This window comes from Gambusia affinis, linkage group LG07 (assembly GCF_019740435.1).
Source record: "Gambusia affinis linkage group LG07, SWU_Gaff_1.0, whole genome shotgun sequence".
Lineage (NCBI taxonomy): Eukaryota > Metazoa > Chordata > Actinopteri > Cyprinodontiformes > Poeciliidae > Gambusia > Gambusia affinis.
Window position 1 is genome coordinate 16,690,637 of NC_057874.1, and position 25,697 is coordinate 16,716,333.

Genomic DNA, 25,697 nt, shown 5'->3' on the forward strand with positions numbered 1-25,697 from the left:
AGAAAAAATTGTTTTGTCGTTGCGTTTATAGTTTTAAGTACACATTTAAAACTAAAGGAGAGATAGCATACTTTGGATAACGGTTCTGAATGAATGATAGCTTAGCCAAATGTTTATTTTAACTTACGGTTAACCAATGTTAAAAGAACAGAAGTAAAACGTTTTAATCACCCGCTACTATATTAACCCGAATAAGACATGTTTGCATTTATCCGCTTCCTCCTGCTTACTGCGGGAGCAGCGACATATCCGGTATGTTTCTTTCAAAATAAAAGCAACGTCAAAATTCCAAAACAAAAACTTCTCAAAAATAAGTTCACGTCAAACCTTCTCATAAACTAGTAATTTTAAAACACAGTAGGTGTGTCTCTTTAAATAATAATGTAATCAAAATATTCATTTATTTCAGTAATTCAACTCAAAATGTGAATCTTAAATACTGTATGTTACACGCACCAGGACTGGTATAACAGATGCGGATTTTTCTGTAAACAGGATAGAACAAGTAGGAGTGATGAGGCAGAAACAAATCTGTGCCTCACAAATCCTCTTGGAATCTGTTCTGATTTATTAAACATTTCCAAACAGCACTATATCTGATCTTTCCTCAAAATAATCCAGTGTCCATGTTATTTTCTTTGTCATTCTACAATATTCTTATTTCTGTAATAAACAGTTTATTTAGATCCTTTAATGCAAAAGTACAGCTTATGTCACACACTTAAGTCTCAAACTAACCCCCATTTGTTACGCCATATGCTACTGCATAAAGTAAACAATGTACAATGTATTTGTATTTTTTTTCTGTACACCAACATGTTCACAGAAAGACAGAATACGGCTACACAGATTTGACTCATCTAAATAAAAAAAAAACGATCTAGTCAACATAACCATATTGCTTTCCAACAACTTCCAGTACAGTTTCCTTTCACTGACGGTGTATTAATGAATCTGTACATAAGAACAGATTGCAACACTTCCTGTACTGTAGCTTTATACCCCAGCTAACAAGAACCGTGGTCGTTCTTTTTCCTCGCCTGCGCCCGTTAGTTCAGTTGCTATGACACCAGTAAATAAAACACAGAAGGACTCTATAGAAACTACTTTAGCGAGACTAAATAAGTTCTTCAGGGATATTTTGAAAAAGGAAAAAAACAAAAACAAAAAAAACAACCCTCTACTAACCTGTAAACAGGATAGAACAAGCAGGAGTGATGAGGCAGAAGCAAATCTGTGCTTCACAAATCCTCCTAGAATCTGTTCTGCAGTTGATTGTTGTCCGTTACGCAGACTCCGGAGCGATTACAAGCCCACACTGCCTCCTACTGGTAGCTTTATGATACTGAAATCAAATTTGTTGCAATAGAGCAGGGGTCCCCAAAGTCGGTCCTCGAGGGCCAGCTCCTGCATATTTTAGTTCTCTCCCTGGTTTAACGCACCAGGATCAAATGATGGCTCGTTAGAAGGCCTAAGAAGAACATTGACATGCTGAAAAGGTTGTTGGTAACACCAGCCATTGGTTTGTTAAAATTTTATGAAATATATTTGTTCTATTTGATGTTTGGTGTAAATCATGTAGCTATACTCACAAACTAACGAGGTAATTAGTCCAACGTTTAGAAACTACATCAAAGGTAAAATAACCCGAACAGGTGATCAACTCAAAACCGCTAGTACCTTTTTTACTCTCTTTGTAGTTTAAGCACACCTGTTACCGTGGTAACCGCCTGTTACCGTGGCAACTGCCTGCACCCCGCAAGACGAGCAAAGATTAGGTAAAAAAAACAACAACATAACATTCAGTCCGTTACGGTATCAAGTTTTCAGGCTTGATATTTATTTCTCGATTATTAATCAGCGTTTCCCTGAACACAGCGATGGTTGATTGGCTAGCTTTACTTGGTGCTAGAGTGGCTAACACGAGTAACAGTTTAGTCCAAAGCCTTTTCTGCTAAAATAAAATCTTTAGTGTGTCAGATACAGTACACATTGCATATTGATCTGTTTAGCTAACGTAAGACTGTGTAGCAGACAGGCTTCAAGGTGTAGAAGTTGTTTCAGTACCGCCATTATGCTGTAGCTAACGGGAAGCGTGTATTTGTGAGACGGCCACGCACGTGACCACGTAGAATGGACATCAGCCAATGAAAAGCGGCCCCTGTGGTAAGGTCCATAGCATGCAACTGTGCTGCTGATTACTCCGGTCAAATATGTTCTTCATATTAATAGTCCACAGTTACTCTGAATGGCTAAAACTCCTCCTAGACCTAGAGCAATCCAGGTTTTAGATGTGGCTTTGCTCCACCACACCTAAGTCAAATAATCAGGTCGTTAGCAGCACTGTGGATAACCTGACTGCACTGAGGAGGTAATTCAGCTATGTGATTAAAGTGTGTTGAATCAAGTACACATCCAGAAGTTGCTGGGCATCGACCCTCCAGGCCTGAATTTGAGGATTCCTGATTTAAATTATAGAACATGGTGCCCATGGGCAACATGGTGCCTTTGAAGACTGTACAAGTTTGTGGTCCTATAAATAAAATGATTCACATTGAAAGCAAGCTTGGGTTCTTCCTGCCGAGTGTAAATTCATTTACATCCATTCAATCGTAGTGTGTACAATCTATCTAAGAATACCATCATGAAACAGTTTGAAATTCTCATATTGGACCATCAAATCCACCAGACACAGAGTTCAGCTGCACACTGGTTATTGTGCTCCAATTACTCTCTAATAAGCTTGTGACTCTGCAGGGCCTCCACACACACACGCACACTGGGGTTCTGTAGACGTCAACATGCTCATTCATTCAGGAGTTTCTTCTCCTTTCTCCTTTTTTTTTTTTGCATTTTAATGTGAATAAAATTATTTAAAAAATGCATGTGTTTCTTTTTTTCTACAAATACACTTCTGTCATATTTCAAAAGTAATTTATGGGGTTTGGAAGTTTGCAATTTGTTAATAAACAAAAGGTCTTATTAAATTATTTGAAACTATGGGTAGGATTTTTATGTTCCTCTCATTAACATGAGCTGAAGACACATGGACACATTGTACACTGGCCTCCAGTGTACAAACTCTTTAATAAAATAAACACAATCATTTTCTGCAGGAATAAAAATAGTAGAGAAAGGACTCCCAAACCTTCCAGTGGACTTTCTGGGAATTAATAACCATATGGATCAGGTAATTTGTCTATAATGCTTAGAGGAGAATTTTGTTAGTTTTCCATGCCAAACCAACTCGAATTGATGAAAAATTATATGTTTTTCTATAATTATAACTGATCTAAGGAAATATCTCCTCTTAACTTTTGTCTTGCTGTCTTGTCTGAAGCAGGAGTTCAATTCTGAATGAAAATTCTGTCACAGCCAAAGCAAACAAATATAAATGAATAAAAACAGTATCTTTAAGTGACGGGTGATCTTGTTTTGTAAATGGGCTTAGAAAAGCTCACTCTCACACAATAAATACTTTCTTCTACTACTGCTGCTGCTGTGTTAAAACATTAATTTGGTTTAAGTGTTGGAGGAGCAAATAAATATAGACGCCGATGAAAGTCTGATTTGAATGTAGAAAATAGGAAGACCACATTTTATTTTTCATTAGCCATATTTTAGCCTGAGGGCTTTTTCCTCATTGAATGATTCCCACATATACTCTTAATCAAAGATTTAACAGCCTTCTCGCATAGAAGTGGGCGTTTTGGAAGCAAAAACCTGTTTTACTTACATGCAAAATGAACTGTCACAGTTCATTTTCTATGTAGCCTAAGTAAAATGAATTTACATGCAATGACTAACTATTCTGCAAATACTAGGTTACGTTACATTTAATTCGTAAATATTGCATTTATTTATATTTTCTTCTTTTAAAATAAATGACATGAACCCTAAATTAATAATAACAATAATAGACTTTATTTATAATGCCCTTTATAGTTGCAGATCCCAAAGCGCGGAATAAATAAGTGAACAATAAATTAATGAAATAGGCTACATTTTAAAGAAGCGTTTACTCACAAGTCTAATAATGAAACAAAACATATTCCACAATTTAATCAAGTTGATTTATTTATTCATCATTGAAGTCCTGAATTATCTATAACCACAGTGAACGGTTTCAATTTAATTATTATTCTTATTTTTTTGTAAAGTGGTAGAAAACATCAGAAGCTTAACACCGTGCTTGTCTCCTCAGCCCCATCTGTTTAAATCATGTCTCTGTGTGGATGTGATGCGTGCAACAGAGCTGATTCCTCCAGCAGCGCCTTCTCTTCTCTCCGTCTACTTCAGTGCCACATTTTGGCTTAAGGGATAATCCCAGTCTCACAATGTGCATGCGCAAACCCAAAGTGCGCGCAGGGAGATGAGGTGGGGGACGCTTCGCTGATAACTCCAAGACAAAAAGTGCGTCGATTATGCAGATATCGCCATCGAACAGCTGCGTGGATAAAGCGATCGAGGTAAGGGGGGTTTCTGTGAACAGTTAGTCAGGATATCTGTCCGGGGAGTTTTTTTTTTCCCTGTCCCGTTCACAGACTTTGAGCTGCGGGATTAGACCGCGTTGTCCCGGCTGCTTTTAACGACTGAATATTCAATTAGTGAATAATTTATCACGTGAAAATATTGCAGGCACAAGTCTGAGCTGAGAAGGTAATAAACAAGTATGGCACCATATAGGCTTAAATGATGTCGCTTACAATGAGTTGTTGTTGTCCTGCATGGATAATTGCACCGTGTGGTGACCCACTTGGCAAACACAGACCCGGGTTGTTCTTATTCTAGTCACAATAAGTTTGCTCCAAAGAGAAAATACGTTCACTACAGTTTTAGATGCTATTCTTCATCTTAATAAAATAATGCTGTGGCTTCGGAAAAATGATGAATTTATGCTTTGTTGAGTAACTGAGTTGAATTTGCTGCATTAATTAAGAAATATGTTTTACTTTTTACTTATTTTCTTGAGGAAACCACATCCCTCCTCACTCAGTCTCTTAAATCCTCCATACACTTGCTGCAGATAGGAAAAATTTAAAAAATCATGTTTTCAAAACCTTCTGAATTTTCTTTTGTCATTCAGTTTTTTTTTTTTATCATTTATATTGTTATGACTTAATAAATTCTGTGCTGTCTCATGAATGACAAAGTCAGCCTTGCAAAAGTATTTGTACCTCTTGAACTGTTTTACTTTTGGTAACCTTGTGGTTTATTGCATTTTATTGGGTATTTATTTGAGACACAAACATATAGAGTCGTTGTTAAGCAGAAAGAAAATAATTCTCGATCTTAAAAATGTGTTTCTTAAGTAAAAATCTAAAGGTCTAAACCTCCTTTTGGGGTATGCATCTACTTTACAAGTTTAGAGATAAAATTTTGCACATTCCTTTTTGCAAAATAGGTCAAACTCAACCAAACTGGCTTTGCAACATCTGTGATTATAAACTTTCAAATACACGTCAGTTTATTGCTGGCTGTTTCAATACATCATTATGTTTAATTTAAAGCATCTTCTTGTAGCTCTGGCTGTATGTAATGGATGTCCTTCTGGAGGGTGAACTTCCACAACATTCTCAAGTCTTTTCCAGGTTTCCAGGGCTGGACTCTGTGTTTTACAGTATATGTTACCATCAACTGTTCAGTTTTCTGCCTGAGTTGGACTGACTCAGTTTTTGTTGCTCCTGTTTGCTACATTTTGTGAAGAACAGTGTGAATACTGTCTGAGGGATAGATCTGGATTATACCCATCATCCTGTCCCACATTTTATGTAACTGTGTGATTCCTGGCATCAGATAACAACTGTTAATCCTTTGTTTTTCTGTTCTTAAAGATAGAGTCAGAAACAGATTTACGTTTGTTCTTTATGTTCACTGTAGGTGCAGTGACACTCCATTTTATGTTTAATTGTTATATACATGATTATCAATTATTTTGAACGTTTAAATCAAATAAAGATGCAAAGACAGTTTATAACAGATATAGAATTTGACTGCAGACAAGCCAAAGCTTCATTGTAGCAAAAGTTGTGATTGAGAAACAGCCTAACAAGTTAAATTGACCGAATATTTGTGAGGGTGTCATATAGATTAATAAATATGTGATGCTGTGTGTAAATGTTTTGACACTGTTTATTAGAGAAAAGTTGCTTTATCAAAATCCATTAAAGTTTTTTTGTTATTTAATGTCTTGTAGCTTCAAACTGTGATGCTACCTGACTCTGGAACGGGACTGACTCCAAAATGATGCTTCAGTGTGATGGAAAGGTATAAATCCAACTCTGCTGCTTCCTCATATGGCTCCACACACACCTGCACGCCCTCATGGACACCCAGTGTTTGCATGATATTTCAGTTTCTGCATCGAGGACAGGATGACTAACTGTGAGCTGATTGAGCTGAAGGACCTCAGTGTGAACGATTCCATCGAGCTAGCCGCTCCGTCCTCTCACATCGCCTGTGCCCCTGTCAATCCGGGTCAGCCTGGCGCTGGCCGCGTTGTCCGTCTGGTTGGAGACAGCGTCAGCATCGAGGGACCAGTCCGTCACTTGGGAGAGGGGGCAATGGGCCATGACTTCCAGCCCTATAGCTACACACACCTCAGCTGGTGTGACCTGTGTGGAGAATTCATCTGGGGTCTCTATAAGCAGAGCTTACGCTGTGCCAGTGAGTATTTCTTCTAATTCTGATCTATTTTAAGCTTGAGTCTATTTTAATCTGACCAGCAAAAGTGTCAGATTTTCAGGCTTCGAGCAAATTGAAAGCCTGATGCTTTACATCCTGTTCCTATGTTGTTTCAAAGCTTTTGAGTTATTCCACTGGACCAGATCTAAACAAATGTATAATTGATGTCTGTAAGTAATGGTTGCTGAGTACTGCAGTGTCTGTCTATTTATGTAGACTAAACTTGGCTTTTTGCTGGTTCTGTTCTATTTTAAACAGTTTTGAAGAAAAATTACTGCCATAGTCACAATGGAAATAGATGTTTATTTTCATCTTAGGCTGTTTCTGTTTTATTAGTGCCTCGGGATGTTAAATTTCCTCTCTGAGCTGTTTAGCCTATCAGTTGGAAGTTCTGGCCTGTTTCATCTTTCAGCTCAGTGTTTTTTGTACATATAGGGCCCAGGATTGTCTTTGCTCCTCTGTTTTCTTTTACTTCTGGCGTTTCTGTTGTACTGTCAGTCACATTCAGTCTCACTCACAGAGGCGGCAGCTTAGTGGGACAGTACAGGAACAGATACACAGATTGGCAACACCCAAAGTTAAAGCAAAACAGAGGAACCAAAACCACACCTTCTTTTGATATCTGTTTCTCTCCTTCAGACTGCAGCTACACTTGTCACTACCGCTGCCGGCCGTTTATCCAGCTGGACTGCAGCACGCAGGGGAGTGTGTTAACGGGGAACACAGACTACAGTGAGGACTCCATCGAGACGGACACAAACGTGGTAAAAAGCGACGCAATTCGTAAAACAGAACATAATAATGCACCTTTCAAAATAACATTCACCCATTAAATGTTTACGTTTTGCCAGCTAAAACATTTTTACGTATTTCATCTTGATATTAGATGATAGATTAACAAACGGTAGTGCATCACGGTGAAGTGGAAAGAACCCTAAACATAGTTTTCTATTTTTTCTTTGTAATATAAATTTGAAATGTTTCATTTCTATTCAACACTAATCACCTTTCACTGCTCTCACAGTGCCAGTATTATTATTATTATTTTAATTTCTTAATGAGTTGGATTTTTCATTTACTTTTGAGAAATCTAATGGAGAAAAACTAAAAAATTGATTATGACCTTGTGCGATGTTAATATGGCAAAGCAGATAGACACCACCATGTCTGTTTGCTGCTCACCTCTTTTAATTGTTTGATATATTAGTTTTATTAATGTTTTATATAGTACATCATTAACATTTAATAAATCCTCTATCAGCTGTAAGACATGTATAACAGAGTTGCATAATCACTATTTGCTAAGACATTTGTCACTTTCTCCCTCTCTCTGACCTTTACTACATCATAACTTCCTTGGTTGCAGCTTAATAATTGACCAGTTTATTTACTGTTTATTTGTCATTAATAAGAAGCCGTATTCTTGTAAAGTGGTTTTATATTTTTAAATCTATATTTTTACTGTGTAACTACCTGCTTTTAGTGTCGTCTGTGACTGTATACAAGCTTAACTACAGCTCTTTAGTTTTGAGAAACAAACCCAGCATTTGCTTTGTTGAAATCCATCCAGATACTTAAGACGTGTGTTTTAAACAAATTAGGTCACTTTCTACACCTTTTATTCCCCTGCTGGGATTAGAACGGGGGCCTTTCTGAGAAGCTGAGGATACTCTGGAACAACTAAAACCGGGAATTAAAGTTCAGTTTAAAGCTAAGAAAAAAACTAGAAACATGCACTTCCGTATGAAAGTCTTTCTTGTTGCTATATTTTCCTCTTTTGTTGGAAATTATAAGGAAACTCTATGATACATCAGGTTTAAAATAAAAATTAAAAAAATTCAGAAAATAATATGCTAATTTAATAACCTATGAATGAGATTTGAGCGTTTTAATGAATGTTTTTTGGTTGTAGAGCATTTCTTTCTCCCTTTACTCTCCTGTGTGATTACTGTCAGTGAAGGCCACTGAAGCCACATCTAAAAAGAAATCTAATCTTTAGATTTGAGATCATAGTTCATAAATGCATTACTACTAGGGTGAATTAGGTATGCAAAGAGTTTATGAGCTGGTGACTTTGAATTTAAAAATACATTTAGGATGAAATTTTGATGTCCTGAGATGTTAGATTTATTATATTTAATTCTTGTCTTTCCCGTTTTACATTGTTCTCTGTTGCATCCCTCCATCCTTTATTCTTCTCAACCGATTTCCTTTGGCATAACTGGTTCCAACATTTTCGTCCTCTTCAGGATGACCAGACTGAACCGGGTAAACAAGAGTTAAGTGTTGGTAAGATTCAGCAGAAGGTGAAGGAGTACAACGCTCAGATTAACAACAATCTCTACATGGTGGATGTGAGTCACAGCAAACTTGATTCTGGCTTATGCTAAGCTAGTCATGGGCTTTTGTAATGATAGCATCTGAATGTTTTTGATACCATCAACAAGCTTCTGGAATAATTGTGGCTGGATTTTTGACTACATTTCATTGCAAAGTTGGTAGAAGTTCTTTAACTCAGCTGCATTTATGCATAGTTATGTTATTATTATGCCGAGGATGTGTTTATGGGAACTTCTGTACAGTTTTTACGTTATATTTTCATTACTTGCAGAGTTGTCTCCAGAAATGACACCCTCTAACTCTAATGAATCTGTATTTCTAACAGAATAAAGATGGGACGTTCACTGGTTTCATAAAGGTCCACTTTCAGTTACTCCGCCCCATCTCCCTCCCACCTTCTCGGAACCAGAGCTGGACAGAGGAGGACGATCAGCAAGAAAGACTGACAAGGCGGCGGACGTCTTTCTACCTCCCCAAAGACGCAGCAAAGCACCTTCATGTGAGCTCAGAAACCCAAGTGCGAGAAGTCATTGAGGCGTTGCTCAACAAGTTCACTGTGGTCGACAATCCAGCGAAGTTTGCCTTGTTTGAACGTGCTGAGAAGCAAAGTCAAGGTTGGATTCCTCACATCAGGATTTTATTAAAACAGAAGAAAACCATTGATTATACTTTTTTTGCTTTCTAGCAGTGTTCATGCGTAAGCTGTCTGATGATGAGCGCCCTCTGTATTTGCGCTTGTGTGCTGGACCCAGTGAATCAGTCTTGAGTCTGGTTTTGAAGGAGAATGAAACAGGGGATGTAAATGTGAGTTTTCTGGTCAGATATTAGGGGGCACTGCAGTAAACTCTTTTATTTTATGAGTGGTTTGTGTGATCTTAAAACAAAATGTCTTTTCTTTGCAGTGGGATGCCTTCAGCTTTCCTGAGCTGAGCAACTTTTTGCGAATCTTACAGCGCGAGGAAGAAGAGCATGTGCGGCAGATTGTGAAGCGCTATGCTCATGCAAGAGACAAGATAAGGCACGCAATGGCCTGCGTAACTACGCCTGGTTGACAAAGAGTCAGCCTTGGATTTAAACATTAGGAATAACCTATTCATGCCACGGAAACGGGAACCTTTACAGGTGACACAAAAGGGAAGGAGAAAGCTCAGGCAATGACAATGTTTCAGATTATAGTTTGTTAATGAAGCAGGAATATATGTGTTTACATTTAATGTGAGCTACTGAAAGCACCAGACCATGCTGTCTTTTATCACATACTGGCACTTTAATAAAGCTGTGATTTGGAGTTGAGTATGTATATTTATATGCAAATTATCTAATAAACTGATCACAATAAATTACAGGTCTTGTGCTGTTAAGTTTATGATCCTTTCAAAGTGTATGCTTTGCTGCAAAGTTTTCCCACTCAGATTTCTTCTGGGGTTTTTTTAAAATTACAACAGTGTTTTATATCATTAATGAAACTTTAGTAAAAATAACTTCAGTAAAAAATTGCAGATTGTAATTGAGTTCATGTACTGTAATTAACCTAATTGCATTAACGGTATGTTCAAAAAATACAATTTAAATGCCATGTAGGCACTGATTGCTCTACATTACATTTTAATTTTAAGTAATATTTTTTTATTGAAAAAGTATTTACAATTTGCATCAATAGAGTCAAAGTTACATGGAAATAAAATAAACATGCCCAGAAACCTAGAAGGAAACTTGGGACTATCTTCCCCACAAAGCAAAACAAAGAAATTGTGGTACTGAATTAACAGAGGAACTTATTGTCCTGCTTTTATGAACACAGGAATTGCCAACAAATCCCTCCACATCTATAATGAAAAAAACATTCATATAAGTTTTTGTAATTGATAATTAGTTTGATTTCTCTGAATTTATTGATCCAAGCACTCAGGTAGAGAATATGACCAGTATAGAACTTATAATTTTATGAAGCAATTATCTGTGTGACCATCTTTCCACACCACATCTGTCTTTGTTATAAGAAGAGGACATCTGGATGGAGCTGGTAAAAAGAAGACGACCTCCGTTTATCCCTCCCCTCCACGTGGTGGCGGTAACGCACAGAACAATACGGGGAAGGGCAGCTGAAGAAGCAGCACCGTTAGCACAAACAGCTAATATAATAGCTGTTGATGTTACGAGCTCTTTGGTCGTTGGTGATATTGACAACTCATCCGGACAAATTCATCAGAGGAATATTTGCCTCTGTGAACACAACACTCTTCGGTTTAGGTAGGTTTACTGCTACCCTGAAACTACCAATAGCTAAGAAATCAGCTAACGTTAGCGTTTGTCAACGTGGGTGAACGTTATGTTGTGTAGGAGCGTGTTGACCTAGTAAATGCTAGAAAGAGAGCACTGGTTGTCTTTAGGTAACAGCGATGGGAGCTCTCAGGTCATAAAATGACATTAAAGCTGGTTTACTTTGAGTTTATTGAACAGGGTCAGTCTCTAACTGTTTTGATAAAGCCGCTAAATAAGTTAGCTACTTCTTTGCCAATGTTAATTACGTTTATTTATGTTGTTCATCTTCGACGCACGTAACTTGCATTTTATAACCACATCTTTGCTACATTTCGTGGCATTACACAGACGGTTGTCAGTGCTTTGCTCTCTCAACATTTTGTGGCTTTAATTGGTTGCATTGCCACGCTTCTTGGGCCGTGTGTGATTTCTTGGCATATTTACAGCAACTCTAATGACTTCCTCTTGTGCCTTTTGTCTTATCCATGAGGAAAATAAATTAGAGGCAGTGCTAGGCAATTAGATTTTTATTACTATGTCCGCTCTATATTGTATGTTGCTTTTTCTTACTATATATTATGATATATTGACTGGATGCAAAGGGAAAAATATAGAAATATATGCCTGACATGTTATTTTTTTCTTTTCTTTTATGTTTTATCTTAAAAAGATAAAAAAAATTAAGTATGATACCTAAGAAATAAAACACTCAAATGTTACACAATATGTCATTTATATATTGTCATTGCAATATTGGTGTCTGCAATATTCATGTCGCAAAGGACTATTTGAAGAGCAATAATTGTTGATTAATGTATTCCAAGTATTATGAACTTGCGTTTCACGTGCTAATGTATTAGTTAACCAGTTGGATAGAATGTGACAGCAGCAGGTGTTCACACCACACACAAACAACATTGACATCTCATCTGAGATGAGAAAGAGAGGAAAGAAAATAGCCAAATATCACACTAAATATTTTAATCAGAATATTTATTGTTATTATTGTCATTGCAAGAACTAATGTTAGCTTTTCTAGAATACCTTTTAAAAAATAAGAGTATTTTTTAATTATTTGTGAACTTGTTAACGGTAACATAAAAAATACCAGAAAGAAAGAAGAGGCACCCTACCAGGGAAAAAAAACTGTGGAAATGCAAAAAGAGATAATCTGCCTACATGTTTGCTTCCAAATTTTAAAATCAGTGCAAAAAGCAATAATCAGTGCAAATGTCTTACCAGGAAGTGAGTAAAACAGAAAATCAAAAAATGCTTTCTGGGAAAGAAAAGGAGTAGCAGAAACTAAAATGTCAGGATGGGCAATTTTTCTTTTTGTCATTATCAGAGACAGGAATGTTGATAAGAAATGTGTCTCCAATTTATGTTTCAGACCCTAAATATTCACAGTATAGTTGAATTTGTTACTTTTGCTGTTGTAATTTAGTTTTCCTCTGCTGGTTTTATGAGACTTGTAGTTATTAATATGCAGTTATTTTGTGTTGGGAATTTGGGTGTGATTAATGGTTCTGTTTTTACAGAATAATTGCATCCTTTGTGTGCTTTCTGCTTCAAGTGAAACATTTCAATCCCTTTTTTTTCTTTAGCTATTCCACTCTGAAGACCCAATTTACTCCCGTACGAGAATAGTGAATCACCGCTGGTTCCCCTGTGAATCAGGGAAAATAATGTGCTGCAGCTGAAGATGGGGGGTAGTGGCTCCAAATCCAAAGGATTTTGGCCTTTCTCTGGCTCAGGCAGCGGGGATGATGCAGCCAAAGATGGAAACGAGCAGTCACTGGCAAGAGTACGAAGTTTCCCTGGAGCGACTCCCTTCGTATTTACCAGACGAAGGTAAATATAGGTTTAGTGTCCATAAATGGGAGGAATCATAACGGGGTCATAAACTGAGTTGGATTTTATAATCAAATTAAAGTGAGTGCAAATATTGAGAGTCGGTATTCCTTTATTAAAAGAGCTCAGTAAGTTGATTTTTTTTTTAATGACCTGGTATAAATAAGTTAAGCTAATATTTCCTTTTCTTGCTCTAAGAAAAACTGATTATGTTTTCATTGCAGTCACGTGTTTGAGACGGAGAAAAAATTATGTTGATCTCAAGAGATCGACTACAAGGCCAATCAATATATGTATGTATATATATATTGCCATGTTTTTTTGTTTGTTTTTTTTTGCTGCAGCTCTATGTACTTCGATGAGGACGGTGACTTGGCTCACGAGTTCTACGAGGAGACAATTGTGACAAAAAATGGACGTAAAAGAGCCAAACTGAAAAGGGTTCAGAAAAACTTAACACCTCAGGTGAGAGAATGTATTATAATCAGTTCAGAATTCACTTCTATGCACTTTAAATGCAACATTCAGATTTTCCCTGACTGCTGGAGAATAGTTTTCTTTTCTTTGAAGTCTTTGACCTGCCTAATTAGTTTATTTTTAATTCTAGGGACTGTAAATTTAGTGAATAGTGGAGGAGGAAAATACTTTTTTTTTCCTTGCTGACCTTTGATCAGAGCTTATCAAGAGAAAATTGGCCGATTGATTTGTGCATATTGAGTAGACACCAGTTTTGTTGTTGTTGCAAATCATTTAAATTCCCTCTGTGTCCTTTCAGGGAATTGTAAAGCTGGACTTCCCGTGCATCCATGTAGATTTCCCCGTCATCCTCTGTGAAGCCTGACGGTCCTTGAGGGACTCGAATGAGCCGCTGAGTCAGCACCGTCCCGGTTTTCTTCTCTTTCTTTCCTCCTGCAGATGGAAGCCGGAAACATCTCTCAATAACGTGATCTCCTAAATTGTCTGAAGCCCCCGTGTGGAGCGGCTGATGCATTGTGTGCCGAGCCTCTGCATGTGAACCGTTTGTGGCTTGTGTGCAGTGAGACAGGGGATGAACCGCCAGTTGGGATGGAGAGAAAAAAGCTGAATCCTCTCATTTCATGGAGTTCTTGGCTTGTATGCATGTCGGTGTGAATGCGTGCAGACAAAGGATGAAACCTTTTAAGAATTCTAAATATTTTTTTGCTGCAGGTTGTTTTCTTGTATGATTCATTGAACTCAATGAGTTTAGAATAAAATCAGTACTTGTTATGGTCTTATCTAAAGTGGGGAAACCTGTCTGTGCACATTTAATTTTTTTTTTTGACACTATTTTGTCTTGCTTTGTTTTGCATGGAGCAGGAGGTTTGGGCTGCAGCCTTTGTGAGTTGGCAATCAGTAGCTACCCAAACTAATCTAAGGAAGGATTAATATCATGTTGTAACATTTGAAGGACTTGTTTCAGTGACTTCATACTACACATATACACAACAGCATTGAGTCAAATAGGAGATCCTGTTTTTTTTTTCTTTGCTGGTTTGGCAGGATGTATTTCACATTTAATTTATTAAAGCAATTTTTTAAATTACAAAATCAGGTGTTGGTCTGTTATGTTTCTGTTCTTAAATGACTGAATCTCAAAAGGTTATAATATTGAGAAATCTATCCATCCATCCATTTTCTTTACACCCTTCTTCCCTAAATGGGGTCGGGAGGGTCGCTGGTGCCTATCTCCAGCTGCGTCCCGGGCGAGAGGCGGGGTACACCCTGGACAGGTCGCCAGTCTGTCGCAGGGCTATTGAGAAATCTATTTATTTAATTCATTCGTTTTATCAAGAGTCTTGTGTATTAATTTATTACACAGCCATATAGCCCAAGCATTTATTTTTCCACTAATTCTGATGATTATGACTTACAGCTCATGAAAACAAATTTTTCAGTATTTCAGAAATCAGAATATTGCACAAATATTGCAAAGTATGTCTATATACTACAGTATTTAGAGGTTTTTTTTTGTTGGTCTGGTTTTCCATGAACTGCTGCATCAATGTAGAGTGGCATGGAGATGATCTGGTTTGTTGAATAGCAACTTTCAGCTCTTCTGCATTGTTGGGTTTGGTGTTTCTTGTGGTTCCTCTTGACAACACACCATAGATTCTCCATGGGGTTCAGCAAACAGAGGTTTGCTGGCCCATCCTGCACAGCCATGGTGTTTTAATGACCATGCTCAATACAACAAATATTGGTACTTTAGGTAGTGTGAGCGGGTCCCAACTTCTGCTGGAAGATGAAATCAGCACCTCCATAATGGCCATAATGAGAGGGAAGCATGAGGCGCTCTTAATCTCCCTGGTTGGTGTCTACCCTGACCTTGGACATAATGAAACACAGTGGGTCAGCTCCAGCTTATTTACTCCCTAAATAATCCCTGACTGTAGAAACTTAACACTGGAACTCAAACAACCTTCCATGTTTTGTCCAGACTGAGCTCTGACTTTCCCATTAAAATGCAAAATTGACTTTTAATTTGAAAATAGGACATTGAATCTTAGAGCAGAAGTTCAGTCCTTTTTCTCTTTAGTCCATGTAAGAATCCAACATTTTTATGGTTAGCAAGTGTTTTTATGTGCTTTTCTTCACAATCCTATTAAGGCTGTGGTTATTCCTGTCACTGGTCCAGCTTTTCCTACCCCATGTTTTCCTTCCACTGAGCTTTCCGTGAATATGCTGCAGCACTCTGTCGACAGCCACCCAGCTTACTAAGGAATTATGTTTTTGTGACTCACCTTCCCTAAAAATGTCATAACAGCTGTTTCCTAAAGGTTGTGGATGCAATGATATATTTGTATTTCAAAATTCTTTCTTTGATCTGGCCCATGCAATACTCTGATTTTCAGAGAAACTGAATTTTTGATTTTCCTAAATTATAAGTCATCAATGTTGTGGCTTATAGATAGATAGATAGATAGATAGATAGATAGATAGATAGATAGATAGATAGATAGATAGATAGATAGATAGATAGATAGATAGATAGATAGATAGATAGATAGATAGATAGATAGATAGATAGATAGATAGATAGATAGATAGATAGATAGATAATTTCTGAATTTAATTACTGAAATAAGCTTCCCAATGATGTTCTAATTTTTTGAGATGCACATCCAAATTCATTTTCAAAGGGTTAAACATTACAACATATTTACTTAACAGTCATTCCCACTGGGAGCAGACAAATATCTTTTTACACTAAAAATCTTTAATGCGTTTTTTCAAAAAAGTTCAAATAAACATCATTATGCATAGTATAATCCATGTGGTTAGTTTTTTTTTGGCCCAGTATTAAATTTGGCAAACTTTGCAGAAGTTGTCAATGATTTATAACAACAGTACTCAGCAATTTTGGAAATGGGTTTAAAACAATCAACAAGCTGAACTTGCAGTGAAAACAACACTTTTGACCTCCAGCTGAAGGGGGAAATTGCTGAGGTAAACCACTGCTTCTGCTAATAAGGTCTGGATGAGTTTAAGAGCGAACTTCTGGCCTCCTGTGCTCGGTATGGGAAAGAGACTTCTACAAAGCTGGCTGATATTGCTCTCCCTAAAAGATAAGAAGAGATCTTTGCCAAGATACACTTCACATAATTAATTCTTTGAACCGATCTTACTTTGCGTGAGCCTTTTGCTTTGTTCGCTGATATTGGATGATTGTGACTTTATGACTTGGGGAAGATGTGAGTGTGCAATTATGCTTCCTTGTTTATTTTCTGACAGCTGAAATAACAGAGTTTTCATTTTGTTAAAAATGGCTTGGGAAACCACCCATGCTGGCTTTGCTGACCACCGTATGGATATCTGAGGAATGGGATCTGGTTTTCTTTGACAGCACCAACTCAGGTCATGTACCTGAAAAAGGATAAAAATTTGCTGTGAGTCTTGTCCATGTTTTCTTCAAGTTGGACTCAAATGAAGACGTGGAACGGAATCAAGCCACTCTCTACCTATTTAATATTGCTCCAATTAAAATCTGTAAAAGGACTTTGATTTCAGTTTCTCTCCATCCTGTGTAACTAAGGTGGTTTATTTGAGAGTGTTTCTAGATGAAAAAATATCCAAAGGGTGCAAAATACAGATGAACATTAAATATCACTTATAAATTTAAATTGAAAAGCATGTCTCTCTAAATGATTGAGATAGAGGCTCTCTCACAGAAAGTAAAGTGCAACATTTATTGATGGTATAACAAAAGCTCAACCTCTACTAAATGAACCACCATACATCTCCTGGAAAACAGTCTAAAATAATGCTCAGGTTTTTCATAAAATTAAGCCAACATGATTTCAGATAACCCAAACTAAACTCACTGTACTGATATTGATTTAACAAAAACTAAACCAAAATACAAAGGGAGGGCATAAAAAATGCTAAACACCCAGTGATTCATTGGTATGACATGGCATGAGGTAATCATCTTTATAAATGTCCCTCCAATTTAAGACTGAAAATTACTTTTCTAGAATGTCATCATAAGTAAGGTTCGAATCAAGGGGGGACTTACTTTCCCCAATGGCTAAAAATGAAATGTAAGTAATGATGTTATATTTTTCTTTTGCATGTGTTTGTCGAGGTCAAAGAGAGGAGGAGTTTCCTGAGTACTTAAACAGCAGAGTTTCAGGGCAGAAGGAGTTGGTTTTTGACAGAGCAGCTTCAACTGTTCATCTTGACTGAGTTTCTTCAGAGGCTTAAAGAGGAACTTGTTGCTGGTAAGACACATGATCATGACTTCACTTAAATATGATCTAATTTAATCTACAGTCAGAGTTTTTAGGCAGTCATACAAACTAATTTTATTGTCAGTCTTCTGTGCGCAGCTGGCAACTTTAGCAATGACCTTTTATGACTTGAGCTCTCCTTGTGAAGGGAGTCAATGACTTTCTATTGGACAACTGTCAAATCAGCAGTATTCCCCGAAATTCTTTGGTCAATAACTTAGCATTTTTCTACTAAAACTACTTTTTGTAAATATTTAATATTTTTGATACACTGTTTTATAAGTTGTAAACCCTCATAATATAAATGAACAAATATAACTACTGGAAATACATAAGTCTGTGTGTAATAAATCTATACAATCAACACAATTACAGCTTATGAATTAAATATGTGAAGTAAATGAACTTTTTGATTATATTTTAAATTTGTGAGATGCACCTGTGTCAATACGGTTGTCCCATAAGATTTTGGAATTGCCAAAGATAATTAAGAAAAAAATTAGACAGTCTTGTGAAAAAAATAATTACTTCTGTCTTTGCTTTTTTAATTTGTGAAATGTGAAATGTGTTAAAAGGTTAAGGGGGCAGTGTTATGTAAAATTAACTTTTAAACAAATATTATCAAAGGAAGATAACCTGATCAAAAACAAGTATGCTCTACAACAATGATGTTTTCACATATTCATTGGAATGTAAGTCAACTAGATCTAATATAGGAAAAGTAAACCTTCTTAAACTTAAAACCTGGTGCCATCAAGTATATGTAATAACTAGCAATCAGTTTTTTTTCTGAGTTTTTACCCCTTTCTTCTCTGCAAAAGTGTTTTCATTCAGTCACAAAGGCAACCTGTTTAAGGTTATACCACAACCAAAGGCACTTCAAAGACATCTGGATGCTTTCTAGTGGAAGTGAAATGTGCCTTTGTGTTCTTTTTAGTCACCTGTGGATTTGGTCTTGGAACTTTCCCATGGTTCCAATTTGTTCCCAGTCTCTCTACATTTTTTGATGTTGCAGCAATTTTGTTTGGCAGATCAACAGTGGAGGGAAGGTTCACTGCTGTTCCATGTTTTCTCCATTTGTGAATAATGGCTCAAACTGTGTTTAGTGGAAAACTAAGACCTAAGAAATCCCTTTTTAGCCCCTTAGATATCAATAACTGCATACGACCCACAGCGGAAGACTACAGAGAGCAGACTCTTGTTTCAGGAGAAGGGGAAATAAAATAAAATGAACGTCAACCTGTTCTGTAGCTTATACATATGCTTTAAAGTCAACAAGCCGAAATCAGTTTTGGTGATGTGTTAAAAAATAAAGACAACAAGCAAAAACCACTTTTTGTTGAAACTGGCCTGGGAATGTAAAAGGGAAACCTGTTTCTGAGGTAGCGAATGGAACAAACCAAATATTTTGATTCTGGGGGTAGTGGGGGGGTGCTGTGCTCTCACTAGAACGCAGTTTCATTCGTATATTAATAATTAGAAAAATGTATTAGCATTACATTAGATTAAAGCTTAAAACATATATTTAACAAATATATTTTGTACTTAATAAAAAAACCTTTAAATTAAATCCAAAACCCCCCACCGTCAGCAGCTACATATGTGGGTCTGTTGTTGCTCAACGTTTACGGTCTCTCCCCATCCCTCTTGTCCTCATTCCTTTGGCTGACTTTTCTGTGTTTCCTTCAAATGGCTTAAACGGACTATGCCTGCTGCTTCTCACATGGCTGGGAGGTGGAAAACTAACTTAACAGACGGTTTCATGATTGGACTACATGAACAGACCAGGTCAGTGTGAAGTAAGGAGGAAGAAACCCGTTAGCTAAGTTAGCATCGCAGCTGTTAGTTTCAATGAAACTTTGAGCTAATGTGGCTAAGTGAGCTGTTAGCGGTCTGCTAACTCTGCCAACAACGTAGAGGAAGTTTTACATTTATAAGGAAGCCGAATAAATGGTGGAAATTAGGTCGACTTTTAACATTTTAGAATTATTCTAGTAAATTTGGTTGGCTTAGTACAATAACACCCGATTTTATGCATTATATAGTTGAATTAATGTTCAGAACAAAAATTTTTCTGTATAAATGTTATGTTTTATACTAATTTTTTTCAGCTTTTCTTTGTGTTTTTTGGAAACAGAGGAGTGAAGGTGAGCCGGGACCACCATGGAGACTGTATTCCCCTCTTTCCTCTCTGCAGTTGACCGACTGTCCTGGTTTCTCCTTGCTCTGTTTACATCATGGATAGTCCTGGGTTCAGCAGACACAAAGCAGACAAGATGGCCATTATACTCCCAGAAGCCAGTTCTCCTTGTATGGAACGCGCCCACTCAAGAGTGTGGGACACGACGAGGTGTTACGTTATCATTAGACCAGTTTGACATAGTGGCAACCCCCAATGAGGGCTTTGTCCGGCAGAATCTCACAATGTTCTATAAGGAACGCCTCGGGCTTTATCCCTACTATGACGCTGAAGACACACCAGTGAATGGGGGGATTCCACAACGTGTCAGTCTCTCTCAGCACTATGAAAGGATGCCTCAGGGTCTTGACAAATACATACCAGACCACCAGGCTAAAGGTCTGTCTGTCATTGACTGGGAGGAATGGCGGCCCTTGTGGATCCGAAACTGGGATGCCAAAGATGTCTATAGAAGGAAATCACGTGAAATGGTGGCTGAAAAGAACCTTAAGTGGACTCCAGAGCAAGTGGGGATTGTAGCGAAACAAGAATTTGAACTCTCGGCTCGCAAATTCATGCTGGAGACCCTGAGACAGGCTAAAAATTTGAGACCGAACCAGCTGTGGGGCTTCTACCTGTTTCCTGATTGTTACAACCATGACTACAAAGGGGGGCTGAAAAACTACACGGGACGTTGTCCTGCTGTTGAGATTGAGCGCAATGATCAACTGAACTGGCTGTGGATTGAATGCACCGCCCTTTTCCCCTCCATATACATGGGTTCTGTACTGCGCTCCACTAATCATGGACGCCTATTTGTCCAGAACAGGCTGAAAGAGGCAATGCGCCTTGCATCTGTTGGGGATGGGTTGGCACGTCCTGTTTTTGTTTATACCCGACCCACTTACAATAGTGAGGTGACCCTTTTAACTGAGGTTGGTTGATTGGAGGAAATAGCGCTGTTGTAAACTGTTCTTTTAGTAATCGAGTAATCGTTAAATTATTGTTACGATTAATCAAGTAATCCGATTAAAAAACTGATTGGTAAACTACTGTCGTACTAGCACTTATAATATCAGACATTCACATCGTCCCAAATTTTCATATTTGTGCGCTCTTAACAATTACTTTTCTGTAGCCTAGAAAATTAGCCTGTAACAGTAGTACCTCACTCTTTAAGTTAACCTGGATAACAATTATACAACAATTTAAAATTATATTCAATGTAATAATAAAGGAGCAAGTTCATAAAGACACATAAAAATAGTCTGTACTCCAGTTTTTAGTTTATATATTGATAGTCAGTCAGTTTAATAGATTAACTCTCACTTTTCCCAGCAATTTATAGCTTTTGTGTCAATTTCTCTGTGTGGCACCTTCGTCACACACAGAGGAACTTACGCCAGCCATCTGTTGTGACCGGGATGGTAGAAAATTTATTTTCCAGTTCATCCGTAAACCTACCCTAAGCATCAGCTAAAGCTAACCAATATGTTTCGTCTACATGTCTCTGCTCCACCCGTATAAATACACCCGCTGTGCTCTGCACCAGCCACTAGGCAGCAGCTCCAGAAGGAGAGTTGCACTTTTTGTAAAACTATGATCTACCAGATACAGATTTTTGTTTTTATGATTACTGAAGTTCAAAAATACTTTATTTTTACTTTTCTGTAATGAGTAATCATTTATAATTTGAACCAAAGCTATGTGTGTAAAGGAGAGAGGGCAACGCTGAAATATTTTTATTTAAAAAAGACAAATAGTTTGGAGTTGATGTTTAAAGTTGCCTGTAACATTTTATATTTCCAATTAGCTCATTAAGGTTTTTTTACTATAAAAAAAATCTAAATTTTGTGTGATAATTCAACAAAATGCCCCATGGGGGACATAAATTGATGTTATAAGGGAGAATGTGAAGAAATATGAAATGGTAAAGTAGTAACTGTCACCTGGTGAAGTCCAGTGATCTGTCATTTAAAAAAAACAAAACAACAACTTATAGTTTAGCTCAGATCCCATTGGAGACTTGGATAGTTCTTTAGTTTACACCTGCTGTATCAAGTTTACTGGCCACGTCAAAGAATTTGGCTTCTATTACCCTCTGCTCCTATTGTAGACATTTTACATGTAATTATGTTAATTTGGTGGGAACTCAAGGTAACATATTGATTGATAAGTCAGCCAAAAAATGTTTAACAAGATACCTCCACCAGATTATTATTTTTCCGACACATTCATCTAAACTATGATAATTACTCATGTTTTTTTTTTTTTCCTTATGTTTTTGGCCATAAAATAGCTGTTATTGCCTATACGGCTTTAAACCATCATATATTTAACTGTGGGCTAGAGTTAAATATAGAACCCACAGCTCTATATGTAACTAGAGCTCATATTCTCTATAATACATCTTTTACAACTAAAGTATTCATATACATCCTTTGCAGAGAGATTTGGTCTCCACCATTGGCGAGAGCGTTGCATTGGGAGCTGCAGGAGTGATCTTCTGGGGGGACACTTCCTACGCAAGTAGTGTAAGAGAAATACTTTCCCTAGTCCTCTCATGTTGCAAAGGCTGCTGTTATGTATTTTTAAGTTAATATCTATCCTCTGTGCTCCAGACCAGCTGCTCTGACTTGAATAACTATCTGCTGGGACCGTTGGGCCGGTACCTCCTCAACGTGACCACAGCAGCAGAGCAGTGCAGCCAGAAATTGTGCAAATTTCACGGCCGCTGTCTACGCCGAGCACCAGACAGCGAGGTGTATCTGCACCTCAGCCCCTCCACTCACAAGATCACAAGTCAGAGCGGAAAGCTGAAGGTCGCTGGATCCCCAGGCCAAGCAGAGCTGAAGACCTTCCGTCAGCACTTCAAGTGCCAGTGCTACAGCGGGTACAGGGGTGAAGGCTGTGAGCAGAGAGCAAGAGGGCAGAATAGAGCCGCCTCTGTTTTAGGGATGTGGCCTCTCTGCTTTCTGCTCCCACTTGGACTTCTCTCTCTGCTTCATTGAGGAAACCACGAAACCAAACTATTCTCTGGTTCTGCCAGCACCGAAAGGGAACGTTTTGGTTTTCTGGCCTGAAAACAAAAATAAACTGTTTTGTGGAAGCATCGCTTTGGGAGCAGCGGGCGCTCGGTGCGTAAATTCAGAGGTTTATATGGTAACAGGTTTGTATTTCATTACACATTGTACTAAAACTACAGCGTGTGTTTTCTGAAAGTATTCTTTTTGTATTTATTTTATAGTAAACATAATGGGTCAATTAAAATCTTAAAAACTGGAAAGATGGATTTATATTTCACTGCATATAGTGTTGAAACTTTAGATGTATCATAAAATCTTAATTGCAGGGAAGGATGTGATGTAGCTTTTGTCTGTAAAGTTTTAAGAATCAACCTTTAAGTTGTAATGGAGCCTTAAACAACATATAAAATATTATACCAGTCTTGACATCTTAAACCTCTTTTATCCTTAAAGAAGCAGTGTAGCTGGACCTTCCTGTTTCATTCCAGTTTTGTGCCTTAACATGGCTAGAAAATGCTCTTCTTATAGCTGCATTTTGTGTTACATTTCATGGTGGTTTTTTCCAGTGATATTCAGCTTGATACCGTATATTGTACAGTTTCTGAATTACACTAATGTCTTAATGTTGTTTACGGTCAATGAATGAATTGAAATAATATCCAAACATTGGGATATTTATAATTTAATACTCTATATAGCAATATTTAATATTAGAATATTACATCATACCAAAACAAAAAACATTTTAAGAGAAATGTTGACTTCAGAAAAAGAATTGTCCAACATCTGTTTTTGTTGTTTTCACAAAGTAATTTTAATCAGCAAAAAGCCTAATTGGAATCCAGATACAAATGTATTTAATTTAAACAACGTTCAATGAAAAGATTATTTTGAATTATTACAATGAATTATTTTACACTTATATTAACTGACAAGTTATGCCTGAAATGTGGGACCATGGGTTTCAACTAATATCACTTCTGATTTTTATAATTTTTAGTTTCGTCATAAAAAGTTTTAGCTTTTAGAAGGAAAACATTATATCAATATTTAGGACTATTTTTTATTTATTTCCTTTGAAACATAAATTCAAAGGTCACTTGGTTTCACGGTCATTTTTTTTTTTTTAAATCTCAGTTGATTTTTTTTGTCTTTAAACCAATTTAAAGATGAAAAAAAGCTTTTTCTAATTAAAGGAGATTGGCTGACTGAACAGTTTCAGATTTCAATTAAACAAAACAATTGTGTTTTGTTTATGTAGCCATTTTTAAAACCTGCACTTTAAATACTTATTTTCTTGGTACATTAGGCTTCCGTCATGTATTTCCACTTGTGAAAGGTTGTGTCTTCGAGTATGGCAGTCTGTTAGCCTTCTGTCAGTAGAGAGCAGTACTACGTGTTTTCTCCATGATTGTTCCATGTTTGAATTGTTTTCCACTGTGAATGTCGTCCAAAAACGAATGGGTAAACGATTGTTGTACATTTCTTAAGCATTTCTGTTTTATCATTTTAAGAGGCATGAGTACGATTTTGAACACTCTGTGCCACTTTGTTTTATTAGCGGCTTTGCCTCAGTATTTATAAGACTTACTAGAAATATAAAATCTATTTTGCAAAGATTTACTGCTGTTTTTTTTTTTTATATTGCATCTGCCAAAATCAAGAAGCTGTCTTAAACCTTTCATGTTCACATTTTATGCTGGAGAATTTCATTATTAAAATTATGATTTCATTATAAGCTATCTGTCCCTTGTTTCCTAAATATAATATATCTAGAACTTTAGAAACATTTAAACGTGGCAGATGGATCTCTAAAATCTGTATTTATCAGAGTCAGGATTTCTTTTCTAAGATAAAGTTGTGCATGCTCTTATATCTAAGTTACATTACATGGAATATAGATGCACAGTTATCGGTCCCAAAGAGCTTTATTAAAAATCTTTCCAGTATCATGTTGTGTGTTCAGAAAAGCAGGTGGAAAGTTAGGCTTAAAGCCAAGGAGCAGGGTTCAATCTTGGTATGAGAAGAGAGATAATGTGGATTATCTTAAATGAAGCGTTTGTTAGGAATGTTCTTCGGGTAAAAGGAGTGTCAGGTAGGTCGAAGTTAGAAATTGAAGGTCTGATGTTTAATGTTGGTGGTGGCAATGTACCACAGGGAGGATGAGTTAGAAGAGAAGGAGAAATTCTGGAGTGAGTTATATGGAGTGATGCAGAATATCCAGAGTGGTGATAGGGGCAGATTTCAATGGACCTGTTGGAGCAGGAAACAGAGGTGATGAGGAAGTGACGGGCAGGCGTGGCATCCAGAACAAGAACACAGAAGGACAGATGGTTCTAGACTTTGCAAAGAGGATAGGAAAGGCTGTAGTGAATACTTTCTTCCAAAAGAGAAAGGAACACAGTGACATACATGAGTGGGAGTAGAAGCACACAGGTGAATCACATCTTGTGTAGACAATGTAATCTTAAAGAATTCAATGACTGCAAGGTCGTTGGTAATGTGTGGAATACAGTGACGTGCAGTCGGGCTATGGCAAAGAGTCTGCGTAGCTGTGCTGATATAGGGAGCGAGAAAGAAGTGCTTTTGAGTTGTACTTTAATG

General features: G+C 37.2%; 4 protein-coding genes across 5 annotated transcripts in view; 3 read left to right on the forward strand and 1 right to left on the reverse strand.

The window, feature by feature from the left end:
• The window catches only part of r3hcc1 (R3H domain and coiled-coil containing 1), a 6,851-nt gene extending 5,434 nt beyond the window's left edge, over positions 1-1,417 (reverse strand). The window contains exon 1 of the mRNA XM_044122135.1: positions 1,189-1,417. The gene's annotated coding sequence lies outside the window, so the exon portion shown is untranslated. The remainder of the gene's footprint in view (positions 1-1,188) is intronic.
• A 2,893-nt stretch (positions 1,418-4,310) lies between these two features.
• On the forward strand, positions 4,311-10,365 carry rassf1 (Ras association domain family member 1). Of its 2 annotated transcripts, none has more exons than XM_044121610.1 (8): positions 4,311-4,469; positions 6,197-6,267; positions 6,356-6,666; positions 7,324-7,448; positions 8,934-9,038; positions 9,350-9,638; positions 9,713-9,828; positions 9,927-10,365. In XM_044121610.1, exons 2-8 carry the CDS (start codon positions 6,260-6,262, stop codon positions 10,074-10,076), a joined length of 1,104 nt encoding a protein of 367 aa, XP_043977545.1. In that variant the 5' UTR covers positions 4,311-4,469; positions 6,197-6,259; the 3' UTR covers positions 10,077-10,365. The 2 variants fall into 2 exon arrangements, with proteins under 2 accessions (XP_043977545.1, XP_043977544.1); XM_044121609.1 differs by having other exon boundaries at positions 4,313-4,469; positions 9,710-9,828; positions 9,927-10,364.
• A 716-nt stretch (positions 10,366-11,081) lies between these two features.
• On the forward strand, positions 11,082-14,706 carry tusc2b (tumor suppressor 2, mitochondrial calcium regulator b). Its single transcript, XM_044123018.1, has 4 exons — positions 11,082-11,274; positions 12,891-13,137; positions 13,482-13,602; positions 13,913-14,706. The coding sequence occupies exons 2-4, from the start codon at positions 12,989-12,991 to the stop codon at positions 13,976-13,978; spliced, it is 336 nt and encodes a 111-aa protein (XP_043978953.1). The 5' UTR covers positions 11,082-11,274; positions 12,891-12,988; the 3' UTR covers positions 13,979-14,706.
• A 5,322-nt stretch (positions 14,707-20,028) lies between these two features.
• LOC122834513 (hyaluronidase-2-like) lies at positions 20,029-24,712 on the forward strand. The gene is made up of 3 exons (XM_044123017.1): positions 20,029-21,002; positions 22,515-22,601; positions 22,689-24,712. Exons 1-3 carry the CDS (start codon positions 20,052-20,054, stop codon positions 23,076-23,078), a joined length of 1,428 nt encoding a protein of 475 aa, XP_043978952.1. The 5' UTR covers positions 20,029-20,051; the 3' UTR covers positions 23,079-24,712.
• The last annotated feature ends 985 nt before the right edge of the window (positions 24,713-25,697 follow it).

Coding starts and splice junctions, on each gene's coding strand:
- rassf1 (XM_044121609.1), top strand. Junction 6,667..7,323: donor GCAGAGCTTACGCTGTGCCA/GTGAGTATTTCT, acceptor TCTCTCCTTCAG/ACTGCAGCTACACTTGTCAC. Junction 9,639..9,709: donor TGCTGAGAAGCAAAGTCAAG/GTTGGATTCCTC, acceptor TTTGCTTTCTAG/CAGTGTTCATGCGTAAGCTG.
- tusc2b (XM_044123018.1), top strand. CDS start 12,989: ATGGGGGGTAGTGGCTCCAAATCCAAAGGATTTTGGCCTTTCTCTGGC. Junction 13,138..13,481: donor TTCGTATTTACCAGACGAAG/GTAAATATAGGT, acceptor TTTTTGCTGCAG/CTCTATGTACTTCGATGAGG. Junction 13,603..13,912: donor AGAAAAACTTAACACCTCAG/GTGAGAGAATGT, acceptor GTGTCCTTTCAG/GGAATTGTAAAGCTGGACTT.
- LOC122834513 (XM_044123017.1), top strand. CDS start 20,052: ATGGAGACTGTATTCCCCTCTTTCCTCTCTGCAGTTGACCGACTGTCC. Junction 21,003..22,514: donor AGGTGACCCTTTTAACTGAG/GTTGGTTGATTG, acceptor CATCCTTTGCAG/AGAGATTTGGTCTCCACCAT. Junction 22,602..22,688: donor ACACTTCCTACGCAAGTAGT/GTAAGAGAAATA, acceptor TCTGTGCTCCAG/ACCAGCTGCTCTGACTTGAA.